This window comes from Symphodus melops (genome assembly GCF_947650265.1).
Source record: "Symphodus melops genome assembly, chromosome: 1".
Classification (NCBI taxonomy): domain Eukaryota; kingdom Metazoa; phylum Chordata; class Actinopteri; order Labriformes; family Labridae; genus Symphodus; species Symphodus melops.
Genome location: NC_136691.1, coordinates 15,311,002 through 15,329,794, shown reverse-complemented (window position 1 = coordinate 15,329,794; position 18,793 = coordinate 15,311,002). Strand labels below are relative to the sequence as shown.

Below are 18,793 nucleotides of genomic sequence, written 5' to 3'. Positions count from 1 at the left end.
GATTAACAGAATGTTTGATTTATTATTGATACCTTTTATTTTTCTAACAGGCTACTTTAGAATGAATGTATTATGATCTTGTGCTAACAGAATTGTTTTGGGTCAGTTGTATTTCCAGCACACAAAGATAAAAGTGTGTCTGTTTAGTCTGTGCTTGTTCTGACTTTTTATTCCAGGCAAACCATCAACAACCCTTTAAAAAGGGCGGTCTTAGACAAAGTGTGAACACTTTGGAAGTAAGGAACAAGGAAGTTTGGGTATAGTTTTATTACCTTATTGTGTTAATTGACCTCCAACCCAATTTGTTAAAAGAAAAATTATATATGGGCTATTTGGCCTAAATTTGACTGTTAATGCCATTTTTTCATTAAATCCCTTTTTCAGAAAACTATATTTCACAAAAATTGAAAATTAGATAATGATTATCAAGTTTAATCAATATTGATACACTGTGGTTCCTTTGATGAAGCTTTTTGTTTTGACACTGAAGTTTTACAGTCTGCAGCCCCGCCTAGTGTTCAAACAGAAGCAGTACATCATGCAGAAAGTGAGAGGGAGAAAACAACACTACAGTGAATTTAACTTTCCCAGTGAATAAGTTCTTATACTGTAGCCTCCAAAAATGCAATTCCTCATCTCTGACATGCAATCAAAGGCTGTATAGGAATCTTTTGTAATATATGGAGAAGTAGTGTGGCTTCACTGATTCATTTGGATTGCCTTGTTCATTTCATATTTTTGTAAAGAATGAATACTCATTTATTTATTGTATTTGTTAAGGCAACAAGTACAATATTAAACACAAATGTTGCCATTTAATGCATTGTACCAACGTTATAAGTTCCTTCAGAGTGACAACAGAGTTGTCATTTTGGGATGAGCTGTTCCTTTAAGTGATGGTCTTTATTTCTGGTCTTGCTTTGTCAATATACACTAATGGGAGCCATCTTTGATGAGGCAGGGACAGGCCTCAAAGCGGAATTGAGGATTATCCGGGAAAACGCTAAAGATCTCTACTCAGGATTTTTCAAGCATGAAAGGTTAAGACAGAGCACTTACTTCTCACTCTTGGGTATTTGAAAGGATCAATGCCGAAAAAAGTGGTGTGAGATGAGAAGTGAGGGAGAGAGAGGTGGGCGAGGACTTGGTGAAAGGATAAAAGGAGACAGAGAGAAATCCTGATGAGTGAGGAGAGTCTGCAGCTTTGTGAATATTTTAGGCTCAGAAGTGCTCAAATCCCTTCAACCAGTCACATCTCAGCTCAGTCATTTCCATGATGTAGCCTGTGTTTGCATGTGTCTGATAATGTAATAGCTTGATTAAGCAAAAAATGTCCTCAGAGACTGGAGCAGAGCTTGCATAGCATCAGGAGACAAAACAATATGAATAAATGTTATGCAATGTGATCACTTGTTTGGGGATAAATTAGGAAATACCTCACCTTTAAATATACGTTTAAATATTTAAGATCACAGATTTGACTTTTGTGTTCTCAAAACAAGAAGCTTACAAGGCAGTCATTTAGTAACATAGTGAGACAGTTGGGAAATAGATGTAGCATCTTTTCCTTTAGGTAAAGACAGTGAGACTTCTGTCAACTATAAGTAGCTCACATGTATCCTATTGATACATCCATATGAGTTTCAGTCAAATATGAGTGTGAGTCACACATGTACACAAGTCACAAGCAAGTCTCAGGGCTCAACCTTGAAGTCTCAAGTAAGTGCCAAGTCACCTCAGTGAGACTCAAGCAAGTCAAGTCATTGCTCAGGTCAAGCAAGTCACAAGTCAAGTCAAACTACATTTTGATTGCTCAGTTACCATATTTAAATCAGTTAAAAGACAATGATCATCATTTAGTGTTTTTTCTTAATTTTACTAAATTATGTGGTACTATGTTTTTTTTCCACCATAGTGCCTCTGTTGCGTGCTCACCGTACATTATACTTTACCATTTCCAAAAAAAGAACAAGCTCCTCATTTCTCTAAAAATGCAAAATAAAAGTCCAAAAAGTAAAGTCATTTCAAGTCATCAGTTTGAAGTCTAATTCAAGTCTACAGTCATAAAGACAAAGTTGTCAAAGTCTTTTATCACTGCCAGTCAAGCAAGACCGCAAATTTGTGACTCGAGTCCCCCACCTCTGGTTTCAGTTATCGTTTTTTGGGGCTATTACTGTTGTTGTTGAGGATGCTCGAAGGCACATTGTGAGATCATTTTGAAACGATAGATTGAAACAGGCCTCCCTAATATCACTGACTGCAATATGAAGTTTTTGGATTTGCTGTGGTTCCCCTGTCTGGTGGGTCTCATACCGCATGAGTCAGATTCACTTCAGCCTGAGATGTGATTCATCCAGAATTTCCGAGCAATGAACTTTTACACACATCCACCACTGTGCTCAGTGAAATAAAATGAAAAGAGCAACTTCTCACAAAGAGCCTGAGGCTTTCATAGCAATTCAAAGTGCTTTACAGTGTTAAAAACAGCTAATTAGGAGAATTACAAGAGATTGCAAAATGACAATACAACATATTAACAATCTAAAAGAAATAAAGACATTAGGGCTCGGCAAACAAACATAAATAGTGATTACATTAAAAGAAATATGGTATGAAATTACATGTTGGTACATGAAAATGCCACCACCCTTTCATAAGTCACACCCCTGCTCAGACAAACAAAACATCTATGTGGTTTGGGTAGATACGAAGCCATCCCTAAGGAGCAGAGAGTTGTTAAGTTATGATCATCATGTGCCACTGAAATGCAGATATCTTCCTCAGCATTACATAAAACTCTATTGAGAATTACTGCGGAAAAAAATCCCCACCCAGAAGACCATCATAGACATTTTAGTATTCTGTTATGTGATCTCAGCAAAGTGCAAAATAAGGCATCCAAAGACGAAAAAGTGCAGATTACATTTGTGCAATTGTACCACTCTGCAATAACATTAGAGTGTGCAGCCAAGTATTGACCAGTGGTTAAAATGGGCCTGAGGGAAAACTGATGACTCCACAGATCAAAGACTTAAACCCACCTGCCCGTTAGAGAGTGAGAGAAAGAGGAAATGAATACAGATGGAGACGAAGATGACGCCACAGAGAAAGATTGAAAGGACGTGTTATCTCGTGTTTGCTTTTGCAGGAAGAAACACAATAAGAGCTAGAGGGTCTCTGCTGCTGCTGCTGCAGGTTTTTTAAGCAGCTGCCTCCATCAGTGTGATGATAGTGTGAGATAACAATTTTATCCACAGGCTAAATTTAATTTCCTTTGAAGGAGGAGGGTGAAGAACACATTATTCCTGTTTTTCTGTCTCTATGTGTGACCTCGGCTCTGAGTTATTGGAAGAGTTCTAAGAAATGGTGGGACATAGTAATGCTTTGATCAGTCCGTATATCTCTTTGAATGGGTGTTAGCAGATACTGAGAGCAAAAGTTCAACGGCAGGTATTTTTATTACTTTCCAACAGTGAAAACTTTATTTACACACAAAATTTAATCCACTGATTGAACTTTTTTATATGCTGAACATTAGCTTTGGATACACTTTCCCTAACTATATTTATCTGAATAACACTAATGAAGGCCACTTTAATTAATCATTCAGAGCCACATGGAAGAAAGTAAACTGCCTTGAGGTCACAAGTTTACACCACGTCACTTTAACCTGTAAGGTATTAAATTTGCTATTATCCTTCCATCTTTTTAAAAAAAAAAGAAGTAGATTTCTGTTTTAAGAAACACAATGTTACATTTAACCTATTTTTAATAAGTTTGACTTAAATGTCCACTCAACTTTTACAACATGGGTAAAATGTATGTGTTTAACAACATACAGCATCTATTGTTGGTTGACTAAGACTTCAAACTTCAATCACAATGCTCTGACAAAGAACACTTGTATGTTTGTTTGGTTGTTTTTGGTATGACATTTGTATCAACAACGTGAAAGGTAAAATTTATGTGGGAAGAATTTAAAAAATTGTCATTTTTACAGTTTTTGATTTTGAATAGTTTTACAGGCAATAATGATAGTTGTAATGGAGCTCGATTGTCCCTAAAGACCCCCAGTGAAAGTGTCTACTCTAGTAAACACAAACGTGAACTTCTCAATCCTCACCTGACAAGGAATTTTCTCAATTTTAAACTTGTTGTGGCTTTGAGGAAGTGAGTCTAGAGGCTTGTCAGCTCGTTGCTGTCATTTAATTACCATTCATATACTGTAAGATGAGCGTTTATCCACTACTTTAACTTTTAACTATAAGGATCCCTGGGAGATGTGACAATTTTTTTCAACTCCTCTTTTGTAAGAAAAAGCAGTGGGACTTAAAATGAGAAGTAAAATATTTACTCTTTCATTTTGTTAAAAAGCAAATTCCTCAGTGATTCCTGTACCTTTCGGCAGAGGCTCACTTTGTGATGTCTGATTGTCTTCAGACTTGTATTGAGACGTTTTGTCTTTCCACGGACAGAAGGGGATGTAACGAACCCAGGACTGAGAGGATAGACAAGAGGTTATTCCAAAGGGGAGGTCGTACACCTCTTCAGTTCCCAGTGTGTTGCCCGGGTCCTCAAGATGTAATTCCTCCAATGGTAAGAGACCACGCTCACGTTTGGTCCCTGAAACATTAGCATTACAAAGCTATCATAAGTGAGCAGTACACTTTTTAAAAAAAAATTAACAAACATATATGGATGATTATTGTCACAAAAAGAACCTTAAACGACACACAAACAACCTTCCAATTCAGCTTACCTGGAACTGTGTTATCAAGGAAGAAACCAAGAAACCCTCCAACAAACATATGTGTGGACAACAATATGTGGATCACTTGGTCCAGCTCTTCAACACCTGAGTTACAAAGCAAGGACGAAAGAGAACAAACATAATAGAATTACCTAAAATAATACAAGTTAAATATGCATTACTTAAAATCTAGTTACAAGCCTGAATGCAACATTATAACATCATGTTGCATACACACCTGTGTTAAAGAAATCAGGATTCTTCATTATCCAGTTGGGAAGAGTAAGTGCAGTAAAAATGGAAAATCCAAAAATAAATATGTTCCTGGAGGAGTTCATATCTGTGTACTGTAAGGTGAAATACAGTATGTCAGGAAAATACCAAATAGTTCGATCCAAAACATAAGCTTGTTTCACAGAAATAATCCAGTATCCTGTTAGAACAATTAATGTTGCTCTTAGGCTTGGGTGCAAGGTAGACAATTTACCAAACATAAACAGTGAACACAGAATCTTTCTTGTTAAGAATAGGTCGTTGCACGTTTGATGTGGTTTCTTAGTCGACTTTTTTCATCTATTTAAAGTATGTTTATATTAGCTTTTTGCAATGGGTGACTAAACATTTCAGCACGTCATCCCAAAACAAGTTTCTATACTGGAGGGTCTGGGGTTCAAACCCAAATCTCTTAAGGCCACATATTGATGTGTCCTTGGGCAAGACACTTAACCTCAGGTTGCTCCCGCTTTCATTGACAGTGTATTAATGTGTACAGTATGAATGGGATTAGCTAATACTGATGCTCTCTGCACTTAATGTGTGAGAATGGATAGGTGTGTCAAGCAGCGTAAAAGTGCTTTAAGTTGTCAGAAGACTAGACAAGTGATATATAAACCCAAGGTTGTTCACCATTTACAGTACATCGATACAATTCTAGCTGGAAAACCTGACCCATACGCAGCTTTTTTTTTTACCTGCAGGTTAGAAATTCCTGCAGCAGATATGACTCCAAACATAATCAGGAACATCCCTCCAAGCACCGGGGTAGGAATGGTTGCGAAGATAGCTCCAATTTTACCCAGCACCCCCATCAAAATCATGCAAAATCCACTCAGAAGAATCACTGTCCGGCTGCCCACCTGTTGTCAAACAAACAACTTGAAATAAAAGACTATATTGTACATGCTTGATCTCTGCTTAAAATCAAACAGCATAAACCTCAAGTGATGGAGATGAAAGTTATTATACAGTGGTTGTTAGATGTTCACCTTAGTGATGCCAAGAGCAGCCACATTCTCACTAAAGGACGTAGTGCCATTGCCAGTGCCGAAGGCCCCTGCCAACAAACAGCCAAGCCCTTCGACACCAATGCCCCGGTTGATGGCGTGCTTTGGAGGCGGAGGGGCCCCTGACAGCTTGGCACATGCGTGGTAGTCTCCCACAGATTCTGCCATGGAGCAGATTATACCAGCCATGATGCCCATCACACCTGCCAGACTCACAGTGGGAACGCCCCATTGACCTGAGTAAGAAGTGAAAATGGTAAGCCCTTTAACTTAGACAAACCAATACAATTGTATATTTGGGAGCTTACCAGGATAAGGAATTGTGAACCAGTAAGCCTCATTCACCACATTACCCTTCACATCAGTGCGGGCCAGGTGACCGTATTGGGTTGGATCAGATGGTAGGACGTCATAGATGGTAAGGAGGTAGCAGACTAACCACGAAACCAAAACGCCCAGCAGAATCTAATGAATATCTAAAATTAGCACCAGACGCAGTATCCATAAGATACAAAAAAAAAATAAAAAAGTAACATTTTGTCAACATTACCATTGACACTAGAATATCATTTAAGTCAAGGTACATCAGTGGTTTTTATCAAGTGCAATGACATCAGAAAACATACAGGCATTGACTGGAAGATCAAGAACTTTGAGGAGTGCAGTTTTCTGTCTTTGCTGTATGCAGGAACAGGGATTGGTACATGACGGAGGTACTGGGAAAATAGGATGATCAGTGCGGTGGACCTGTATTCGTGAGAAAAATTGTCATTGGCACTGTGTAGTTAAATTAGAGACTGATATGAAATACCAAATATGCCAGTGATGACCTCGTCTCCACTGAAGTATCTGGGTCGTGTTACATACATAGCAGAGATGCCCCAGTGGCTGCCGAGCTTGACACCAGCTGAGTCGTACAGTGACAGTCCTATGAGAGAGACTGTTGGCGCAATGGTTAAGGGGCCAATGAAGCGCATGAGGAAACCGATGAGGCCAGAGAAACCGACAAGGATCTGGAGGAGAGAGGCCACCATGATAGAGCCCTGAAGCTGTGAAAAGAAACACACTATCAGAGGTCATTGGTATCATGTCACCATTGTTTTTCTGCCTGACCGATAGATTAAAAGACTGGTAAGCGGCTGAAGCTAAAAACACACGAAATCTATGAAATAATTGTAATTGTAATAATTGCACTTTATCGCGGATCAAATGTCCAATGATGATGATATGTAGGCTACAGACATTGTTCAATATTACATGCCCAGACCGATATGTTGGCAAGAAAATTCTCAATGTGTTCAGAACATGATGAGAAAAATCTGTTTGGAACATATAGCACTCCTCTTTATACTGCCCCCTTGTGGGCTAGGTTTAGAAATGCAAGCTTACAAAATCTTAAAGTTGCTTATAATGGCTCCATGAGAATACTGTTTAAAAACCTTAATGGACTAGTGCAAGGGAGCTATTCTGTAATGCAGGAGTTAACACTTTTCAGGCACTTCCAATATGAAAAACTTGACGTACAAATGTATCTGCCGATTGAAGGATTCTCAGAATTCCATTATGATGCTGCTGATAAATAACAACAAGTGGCAACCTTGGGTGTGCAGAGTAAAATGGCTGCAATGTAAATATGGCTTTAAATAAGCTGTGTTTGTGTGAGCTCACTGTTCTCATTCGGCTCTGCCACACTTCTATGAAGACAGGTGAGGAGGTGTTAACCAGACTGGCGTTCTGGGTCCAAGCAGGGCACTCCCACTCCGGCATGGACAACATGACTACTGCAGGTGTCAGCAAAGCAAATGTACCACCCTGTAGGATGGGAAGCCTACATAAAAAAATATAAAATCATTTACTAGACAGTAAATCATTTCATGAGAAATTTGGCAGAAACAAGATAGTCCAAGGATGCCACACCTCGGAGTGAGAAAATCACTACAGTATGTGTAAGCCTGCATTTGATAGAGATTTTAGTATCACTTTTTTTCTGTATCATTGAATGAATTATTTTGTAAGACACGGTCCAATTATTTACAAGTTTATATTCAATTTGTTTTTGTCTACAAGGTGACACAACTCTTCACATTATCAGGCACAGCAATGAATAGGCAGCAAGCTCAAATACTGGCTATGACAATGTTTTGCTAATTTTAAACATCTTACAAAGGCTATAATGCTTTATCTTCAACAATCATTAGTTCATTATGTCTGCATGCTCACATTTATAAATAAAAAAAACTCGTCAACGGTTAAAGCTGATAGAAATTTCCTCAGCTTGGCAGGTATCTGAAACACTTTTTTGATAGACTTGGTTTGTATTTCTCTCTTTGACAGACAAATGCATGCCCATCCTCTTGAAGCTATGTTTTTGTTCATTAAACTTCTCAGAAAAAGGCCTTGGTTTTAAACCGCTAGTTAGCGATCAAATTTTCACATTTCTCAACTTGTATAAGTTTGTCTCAACTATATTAACTATAATCTATTCTTGCAAGATGTCAATAAGTGTGAACCAGGACTATCCATCTGACCTGACACCGATGGTGACCTGCAGCAGGGTGCATAGACCAGAGACGAAGAAAATGGTGTTAATAAGGTGACTCTGCGTCAGGCTGTCGTGCTGCAAACACAGTCCCTCCGACAAAATGAGAGGGATAGAGAGGATCCCCCCGAATGCTGTCAGGTAATGCTGCACAAGAGAGCATCAGCACAGTGTGTCATTTTCTTTCTCCATGGTGATTCAAGGTACAAGGAAGATCAATAATAGCTGTTTCAACATGCCGTTTTATAATAATAATAACAACTTTGTTTGTATGGTGCTTAAGAAAGGATCAACATCAGAATTGAATCAATAATAACTCAATAATAATGAGACCAAGCTGGCACTGACGATGTAAGAAGATAGAGCTGCAATTAAAAGAGAAATAATAAGAAGTAAGAGCATTGAGAAGAGATAAAAATAATAAAATGTGGCTAGAAGCTATAAATGAAAATATGAAGAATACATAAAAAATGTGAAAAGGGAAAAAGAAAAGAAAAGAAGAGAGCAAAACCATAGAAGGATGTTTAAGCTAAAATGAAGCAAACAATAAAAACTGCTGATGCATAAAAAGTTAAAATCCAAAAATAAAAGCAATTGAAGGAGTGAAAGGGAGGGGGCTCAATAAAAAGAGATAAAAGCAATAAATCGACATGAATCAGGATAGTAAAAGAATAACATAGAAATAAAAAATGGCTGCAAGATAAAAGGAAATAATGATATTAAGAAGAAGAAGCTACTCATTGCTGCGTACAATTGTGCCTCTATCAGCACCAACAAAAAGGATTAAAAAGCACAGGTAAGAAGACACGCACCTGAATGGCCAGAAGTCCACAAAGGTGCCAGGGAGGAACATCAGTTACACAATAGGTGGGTTTATTTCTGTTTTCTTCCATTACACGGCTGCACCCTTTTGTTTTTTCCTCCTTTTGTTTGGGCTGATCATTGACTTGATCCCCAATCTGCAGCGCCATAAAAAACATGCCGATGAAAAACAGAGCAAAAGTCATATCAATGTTACAACTTGTTATCAGATTATTTTGTGTACTCTGATATCACATTTCCACAGACATCTGTGTATTGCATTTGATGCAACATGATGATGTTTAACTGTTGTTAATAAGTTTGAAGTAAAAAAAAATTACAACAACAAAGAAGTGAAGAATTGAACTTTTATAAATCAGACTGAAACATACTCATACTGTGTCTCCCCTGTAAAAGAGCTGTGTGACTTTATGCAAAAGGCTAATCCCTTTGGACCAACGTGTACCTTCCTTAACATGAACCGCAAATTAAGTGCAGAGTAATTCAAATGTTGAACAATATTTAATATGTATGTTGAACACCGTTTTTAAAAAGATAGCTCAGCTTATGTTTTTGGACAAGGATAAGGTGTTGTACTTACATCAAATGCAAGATTATCAAGGCCGAAGATTTCTTTCTCTGAAGCCATAGTACCAAATACAAACTTCAAGAAAATAACAATGACTTTTTGATGTCTTGAGCGAGTGGATCTTCAAACAAGAGGTATGTCCAGACTCAAAACCACTACAGACAAAGATAAGTTCACTCAATGATAAGTATGGCAGTGTAAAAAGGAGGAGGAGGAAGTGATAAGGTTGTAAAGGTATTTTAAGTCACAAAGTATACGAGGACATTTTGCATGACCTCATTCGACTGCACATAAACACCTAACTTTTGTGTTTTTTCTCAAGCTCTGTTACATATTATTGTTAATTATTCACCTTTCACAAAGTGGAATTCCACTCCGTTTATGACATACAACATACCTTTTCTTTTATCAGTTCTCATTGAAGACCGGAGGTGTCTCTGATTTAAATAATTATACTATAAATACTATACTCAAATACTACAACAAGGATACAGGATTGTTATTTATTTATTTTATTTTATTTTTTAAACTACATATTCATTTACATGAGAGATGGATGCTTACTTTTTTATTTAAATACATGATGGGGAAAACTTTCTAATTTAACACTGCCAGCCTCTGCAAGATGGTTTGTCTGATCATGGTTTGCATTAAGCGCTTACCTCAAACTGTCAGCCTCGGTTGACAGAGCCAAATTGGGTAGATGGTAAGATAAAGAGATTCAGGGCTTCAAATAGGAGATGTTTTGTGTTGCTAAGAGAGGAAGAAGAGCGTAGAGAACTGATACAAATCTTTTTTGTGTCAGGCTGGCAAATGTGACAAGGCAGGTGCAGCCGCTCAACTTATTATGATGAAACTACAATCTCCATTTTTTAACACAAAATACAGAAACAGGGTCAACTGTAATGCTTTTCGTCCATATTCATTGTTGATCAGGGTTTGATGTCAGGTCAGAGCAACCCAGACTCACTTACTTCGCCACAGCTCATTTCAGTAAAACCCATGGAGGGGATGGGCACAATATTCACCCTTTACTCCCTGAACTAATGTAATAACACAATTTGAAGAGGAATGGAAGTAGGTCAAACTGACACAGCACTTGTCTGCAACAAAGATGGAGGAACTAACTGAAACAGGGCACCACAGATGAACAATTTAAAATAGCCTGTACTTTGATATTAATGCAAAAAATGCACTGGTCTACATTTGTTTATTAGCGCAGTTTGTCTCTGCACATATGGAGTCATTTATATTCTAAAGAACGCTCCTGCAGAATAACAAACTGTAATGTCACTGCCAGCGGTCAAACACATTGTTAACTCGCTGAAACATCTTTATAATGTTGCTTTATCATTCTGGAATAGAGCCGGCTGATTTTTCATGTTTCAAGCTTACAGAGGCTATGAATGCAATTTGAGGGCAGGAATGCACTCTTTTGTGTGTATTCTGGTTAGGAAAGATCAATTAAGTTATTTACCCTGTTAATGCAAATTTAAAAGAAAACAGAAAAACAGTCACAGAAGCTACAAAGATCTTATGATACAAACACTGTCCCTCTTTCAGTGCTCTGACTAAGATTTGTGATGCATATCCGTACATGGTTTTGCTCACTAGTGCAGACAACTCGTGACATACTCAGAGTGGGAAAGGTGGGATGCAGTGATGTAAACAAGGGAGTTTGAGTGCAGAAAAGAAGATTCAGTCAGCAGATGTCACAGAACATAAAGTATTTGTTCATCCAGCAACAATCTATTGTCTCTCAGTGGAGCCTGAGGGAACAAGTAGTAAAGACACCTCTCAGAGGCCCTATGCAGCAGCATATGGCACTGAGGCTTCAGCATTCACTCCAGGCTATGTATCCTTTTATCCTGGTGGTAGAAAATACTCACATCAGCTCACCTGGACTTTCTGCAGACTTCGTGTTTTATAACTAGCCGACATGCAACTTTTAACATCGCCAGAAGCTCGTAAAATAGGTTTTAGAAGGTTGCAACCACATGTGTGGTAAACAGCAGTGTTGTTATCTTATCATTGACATTATGTCATTTTCATTTGATAAGATCTCTTTTTTTCATGACGCTGGAATGATAGTGGGAGGAAGGAGAGACATCAACATATTTGCTCAGACAGATCTGAGGAGGATCTGCACATTTTTTCTTTAACCATGCATGTATTTCTTGCCCAAACTCCTCCTGCTGAGTAAAATCTGATTAACGGCTGACTGGGATTGCTTGTCTCCAGCAGAGAAACCAGATCTTTTCAAGGCAGACAAGTGCCAGACCCAATCCATTTAAATGTGAAGCCGAAGTGAGAAAAACAACAACAAAAAACATTGTCCTTTAACTGGCATTGGTTTTGACATCAGGGTGGGTGTCCTTTGGTTTTGAAACATCCTACCTAGATTTTCTTTACAAGGTGCCATGTAAATACTGTTGCAAAATACCTGACTTTATATCAAAGGTTGCTGCCTGGCTTTTGTGCAGATTTTAGTACAACTGTAATTAAGTAAAATCTCCTGCCCTTTTGCTTCATTTAGGAGCTTACTTTTGTATCAAAGTGAAATAGACTCCCCCAGCAGGCTCAAAACACACTGAATTTAAATGCAGCAGACAGCATCCTCTCATATGCGGCTGCATAAATCGTGTGTCTTGAATATTTAACTATCAATTTACACAACAAAAACAACAAGCAGGTTCATTCTTTTTTGATATTAACAGAACAGCAGTGACAGATGTCCACATGGATTTCATCCAATTTATGCCATCAGTATTCACAAAACAAAAGGTCCTCATTCAAAGGTAATAGCCATTGTCCTTAGACTATATGAGGATGCTTTCTTCTTTTTTTTTAAACAGACTTAAAGAATATGATCTGGAGTAAGAGTTATCTTTGGAAGTAATTTAGAGACTATATTACTAAAGCCCAGTTTCCACCAGTAGTCCAGTTTGGTTTACTACAGTTTCGAAGGGTTTGGTGTCATAAAGCCCTATTTCGGTTGCATCTCTACAGCCAACCTACCCTTACACATCATTACATCATAGCAGCGCTACACAGTGTAGGCTGCCAATCAATTAAAAAAAAGAAGGAGAATGCAAAAGTGAACAAAGATGAATAATTCCTGATGGTCTGCATCTCTGAGGTCATCCATGGGGTCATGCTCAGATAATAGTTTGAAAGGGATTTAGCTCATAGGTAAGCTATGTTTTATTAAAACTTCAAGTAGGCTACATTTTTTTTGTAATAATTTGAGAATCATTGGTAATTGGGTTGTGATATGAGTAAGGAAGAATGGTTAAAAATACTAAGGTATGGGGAAAATATTTAGTTCAAGTTAATGCAAAAGTTTAATTTACTCCCTCTAAGCTCAACAGCAGAGCCGGCCCTAACCAATTCGGGGTCTTAGGCAAGATTTCAGTAGTCATCCAATATATTGCAGCCATTTTGAACACCAAAGACAGTATTCATACACTTAAAGAAAACTGGCATACATCATTACATTTAACATCATTTATTTATTTCAAAACAAGCAGGAGGCAAGGTAGAAAACTGGGCCTTTTCAAACATATGATGCAACCTAGTTGTGTTCTCTTCACAGCATTTATTTTGTGTCTCACTATGGGGAACGCCTCTTGCGGGACCATGTCAGAAGCCTAGTAACACTACGCCAGCCCTCATTGGCTGACAAGAATGACTTCTATGTCTGGAGGGGAGGGGACCCTCCTCCTATATAATATGCAGACTTAGCATCAGCCGTCATCAGCGCTTGGCTGGTTGAAACGTGTCACGAGTTCCTGAAGCAGTAGCGATACCTTTCAAACTAGTTTGTGGCTGAAGTGGCAACAATTCCGTTGTAAGTAGCAATACTTTCACCCAGAGTAGCAATACTCAGATTATCATTACCCTTTTTGTGTTCTGTTATAGGTAACAATACCGGTAACTTTTCACTATAAATGCTAGCGGGAAATAGCAATATTTACCTCCTTCCAACCGACATAGCTGCACAAGCATGTAGTCGGTTTCGCTAGCACCTGTAACCCAACTAACTATAGAGATGGCTAACGACAGTGAAGAAGTAAGAGGCTATGAACTATGCCTCTGTGGCAATAAAATCTCCATTTGGGACTCGTGTCCCTTCTGTGTGGCGTGTTTGGGACTCTCCCACGCCCGGGCTGCTGTAAGCTCAATGGACAAGTGTACTCACTGCGCTGCGTTTCCCCAGAAGCTTCTCTGTCGTTGACTAGCCTGCCAGGCTAAAATGTCCAGGGGAGAACCGTTTCTCGGCGAGGCTGCCGCACCGCCACCAGGAGACATTGTCATGTCCGAGGCTCTGGCCACCACACCTGGGCTGAGCTGGGCGGATATGGCCCCTCCACCTCTGGACTTTCTCTGAGCTGGAAGCAGGGGGCTTCACAGCCACCCGTTCTATCCTGGGAGATACCGACAAGGATGAAAAGTTGGCAGACTCGGAGCTCCTCCTGTCGAACGATGAGGAGGAGGAGGAATCCCTTTTCCTGGCTACCACCGGGTTTGCTAAACCCCTCGGTGCCGATGAAGGTGGCCAACCCTCGCCATCATCTCCCCTGGAGCTCACCATAATGGATATGTGCAGACAAGCGGCCAGAAGGCTAAATATGCCATGGCCTGTCGCTCAAGCCGAAGCTGCTAAGTCCAGCTTCGATGGCAAGAGACTGCAGTAGGCGAAAACTGGACAGCAATAGCTGCCGTTTTTCCTGCAGCTGCCTCGAGGAGATAGCTGTCACATGGAAAGATCGGCCGTACAGCAAGAAACACCCCAACTCCCCAACTCCGCAATATGCCGCCTATTGAGCCACTGGTGGCGAGTCATTTCAACCCAAAAAACTCCATGTCTTCTTCGACTCCGTCTCTCCCTTTCGAGACGAACCGCTTTCAGTCCAGCCTCACTGAGTGTGGCTGAGCTGAGTGTGTCACAAGGCAATTTGTCAGCAAGAGCCATAAATGCCTCCGCCATTCTTTCAGCCTACCAGTCTGAACTAGAAGAGGAAACGACGCTGAAATCAGATCCCTCACTGTAGGAAGAAAGCTGTGAGATAACAGACCACATCCTCCATCTCCACAAGGTAGCCGTCTGGGCTATGGAGAAAGTCATAGGTCTGATGGTTCTCCAGGATAGGGCAAGCTGGCTCGCGCTCGACAACCTGTTGACAAAGGAAAAAGAGGAGCTCTTCAACTCTCCAATTGTTCCACAGGGTTTGTTCGGAGTAGCGGTTACTTCCATGCAGAAGAGATGTGAGGAGAAAAAGAGAGACTATGAGGCACTGAAACTGTGCCTCCTGAAAGACGTAGCCTTCAGGTCTTCTACCTGGTCCCTGCGTTTAGGATCCCCAAAACGCCCAAACCGCAGGCAGCCTCAGAGGTCCCCAGAAGTGGAATGACCCCATGGAGCAAGGAAGCGGTCTCCTCAGGCCAGACCTCAGGCAGTGTCACCTCATCCTCCTCCCGCAGCTGTGATGGCAAAGAGGAAGAAGCGGACGGCCTGATAGCCTCTCCCTACTGGAAGAGCGAGCCTTGTCAAGGGGGGTTTTAAAATGCACCGAGGCAGCTGTAGCACCTCTCAGAGAGAGGGGCATCAGAGTGGCAACATACTGTATATCGACGTCTGGCTGGTGGCAGCTCCCCTCTAACAGGAGTAAAAGTGGTGGAAAAGAGCATGATGATATCTGCTCAATGGGTCAAATTTATAGGGCTCACCCTGGAGTCAGTCCAGGTCAAGGCTTTTTTGTCCTCGGAGAGAGTGCAGACGATGCAAGCATGTCGAGCATTTTTTCCCAGGGGCGACATCGGTACCTTCAGACAATGCCAGAGGCTTTTAGGCCTGATGGCCCCCCTTGGTGGTGGCGATACTGTACCTCTGGGACGTCTGTACATGAGAGGCTTTTAACGCTGGGTCACCGTCGTATGAATTTGACTGCAGATGCTCTCTTGCTCTCAGACAATAAAGGAGACCATTTTTCCTCATTCAAGGAGTCAGATTGGGAACTGTCCACAACAGGAAGGTGATCACGACAGATACTTCTCTGTTGGGCTGGGGGCCCACTCACGAGGGAAGGACAGTGAATTGGAAATGGGGCTCTCACATGCGTTCTACTCACATAAATTGTCTGGAGCTACTGGCTGTTCACTTGGCTCTGAAACATTTCCTCCCATGGCCAAAGGGTGATCATGTTCTGGTGAGAATGGACAATTCTACAGTGGTAGCCTATGTAAACAGATAGGGCAGGCTGAGGTCCCCCCAGTTATACACACTGGCACACAGACTGATATTGTGGAGCAGTGCACACCTGCTGTCTCTGAGAGCAATGCATGTGCCGAATGACGGCTGACGCTATGTCTGCCTATTATATAGGAGGAGGTTCCCCTCCCCATCCAGACATAGGCTACTCAGAGAACCGGGGGTTTTGTAAATAACCTAAAGTTGATGTATCATTGTGATGCCCCAGTAGGGTCAAAGGGTATGTTGTTGTCTTGTGTAGTACCTGTCTTGGAGGTGTTAATCATGTGATATCATTGCAGCACTAATTGGACTAACTTAGCACACCTGGGCCTGGTGTGGGCCTCCTGCATTTCACACTCTCAGTCTCTGCTCTCCTGCACTTCACAGGTATCCTTGAGGTTTTGGTTTGCCTTTAGTATTCGTTAGGAAATAAGGAGTTTGATTTAATTTGGTCTAATTTGATTTAATTTGGTTTAATTTGGGTTAATAAAAGAATTATTTACACTTTACCCTTGTGTGTCTCCCATCTTTGTTGTAGCCTCCTGAGCCGGGTCGTGACACATTACTAGATGAAAGCATTGACTTAAATTAAAAAATGATATTCAATGATATTTAGATTCTAAATTTAGATTTCTATTTGGTCATCTTATCTATGAAAGTGTGTAGATTTAACAGTCTATATCCCCAAGACAATGCCCGCTTGGAGACCTGACAGAATTGCCTTAATCTTTCTAAACATCACTTTGTTGTAGTAAAGATAGAAGTTATATGACTGAATGGAAATGTGTCAATAAGGGACAGGCCTTTGGATGCTTTTGTAATTTAAAGTAATATTACTGTCTGAATATTTTAATAAATTGAAATTTTGATAAAAGAAAAGATAGACTTAAGGAAATACTTTCCATTAAACAAATTAGTTTATTGGTTGTCCTCTTAGGGAAATTCTTTTTCACAGTTCCATAGGTTTTTATGGTGCAGATTCAAGAAGCTTATGGAAACTGTGTTGTCGCAGCAGAGCATGTGCCAAATGTGCCGGGTGTGTCAGTGTGTTTAAATGTAAGCTGTGTAAGCATAATAACATTTGCTATTTAAGTCATTCACAAAGGTTACCCATCAAACCAAAAGGCCTCACTGAAGGTCACAGCGAAGGTGCCCTTGAGGCTGTCTAAAATCTGCCTAATATACTGGAAGTGAAGCTTTTCAACAAGTCCCAACCTTTACACTTTTGAACCTGAGAGGGAATGTAAACAAAATAATTAAGTTTCCCTCTGTTAGCTGTCTGAATCCTGTTTCCATACTGCTTGATGTTATCTCGCCTGTGAACGAAGCTAAACATCAGTGTCAATTTAACCAAAGAACTGAAGGTCACATCAGGGAAGGAGGCTTTGAGGCAGCATCAGTCATCTCTAATATAATGTCAATATGACATATGACATATTAAATGAATTATATCACTCTGTCTTTTGAATTGTCACCTCACTAGTCGGCCTAAGGGACATCCAAGGAGGTAAAGTTGTCCAGCGAGTGTTTCGTAAGTCGTTTTCCACATTCATAGTTGTTTGGTTCTTAATTGTCCAGTGAAGGATATTCTCATTTGAATGAACCAGTACCTAAATTCATTGTGGCCGCTGGAATGATTTTCAGTAAATTGTAGCTGCTGAACATTGTGTCTTGCATTCCTTTCCTTGGCTGCAATTAGAGGTGAAAAGAAAATCAATGGCCTGTGCTAATTTGTGAGCTTTTTAAAAATGGTGTTTTAAGCTTTAAAGCTCAGGACACAGGACTATCTGTGCAGCCAGGAAGAAGCAAAAGAAAAGCACATTTTGGTGTATACAGTATAAAAGCTAACTGGGTTAGTTCTAATACAGTAGGACTTTTGGAAATGTAATTTTAGCTGTTGTGTAATGTTCCTTTGAAGAAGAAACAGACTTATAAATGAAAGGACTCTCCTCTCTAGTAAGACATATTGAAGTCATATAGAGTTAGAAAAAGAAGAAGCTAATCAACAGTCTGTGAGGTGAAGGCAGAAAAAAGTACTGTATGTGGATGTGGAAATATTTGGGTTCTCAGCTGAAATAGTATTTTTCACAGACTTATGTTAGATGGGAACACATGTAAGTCATTGTTACAATTCGCAGAAAGGTGTTCAGTGATGTTAGCTCAAACAGCAACTCTGCACCAAATCATTGGAACTTTTCTTTCAAATGCTGGATGAGCAGAGCCTTCCCTTTTCAGACCATTGGCTTTCACTAAATTTATTTCTGGTGTACATAAATCTATCAGAGTAAGAAAAACAGAAGCATAATTCATTACTCCAACAAAACATGACCAATGTTCAAAAGTGTAGTGGTGGCCTGCTTTACGCCAATAAAAAAGGTGCCCTGCATTGTGCACGAGGCAACCAAGAACTGATGACGTAGAAGACCTGCCATTATGGTGCAAAGTCTAAAGATACTGAACTCTATATATAACCCATCCTAAATTAAAATTGTGTGCCGAGATTTATGACTGATGTCCTGGGGTTTATGCACCTGTCAGCAAATGGTATTGATACAACACTTCAACAACTCAATATCAT

The 18,793-nt window shown here is 39.9% G+C and overlaps 1 protein-coding gene across 1 annotated transcript; it reads right to left on the bottom strand.

The window, feature by feature from the left end:
* Positions 1 to 4,366: 4,366 nt before the first annotated feature.
* Positions 4,367 to 10,131, bottom strand: LOC306836412 (solute carrier family 23 member 1-like; the record flags this gene model as incomplete). Its single annotated transcript, XM_079363474.1, has 12 exons — positions 9,975 to 10,131; positions 9,385 to 9,531; positions 8,562 to 8,719; positions 7,702 to 7,861; positions 6,901 to 7,082; positions 6,660 to 6,780; positions 6,342 to 6,498; positions 6,016 to 6,269; positions 5,722 to 5,886; positions 4,989 to 5,097; positions 4,760 to 4,855; positions 4,367 to 4,623 (listed from the first exon to the last, which is right to left on the bottom strand). Exons 1-12 carry the CDS (start codon positions 10,020 to 10,022, stop codon positions 4,367 to 4,369), a joined length of 1,854 nt encoding a protein of 617 aa, XP_079219600.1. The 5' UTR covers positions 10,023 to 10,131.
* Between the last annotated feature and the right edge of the window lie 8,662 nt (positions 10,132 to 18,793).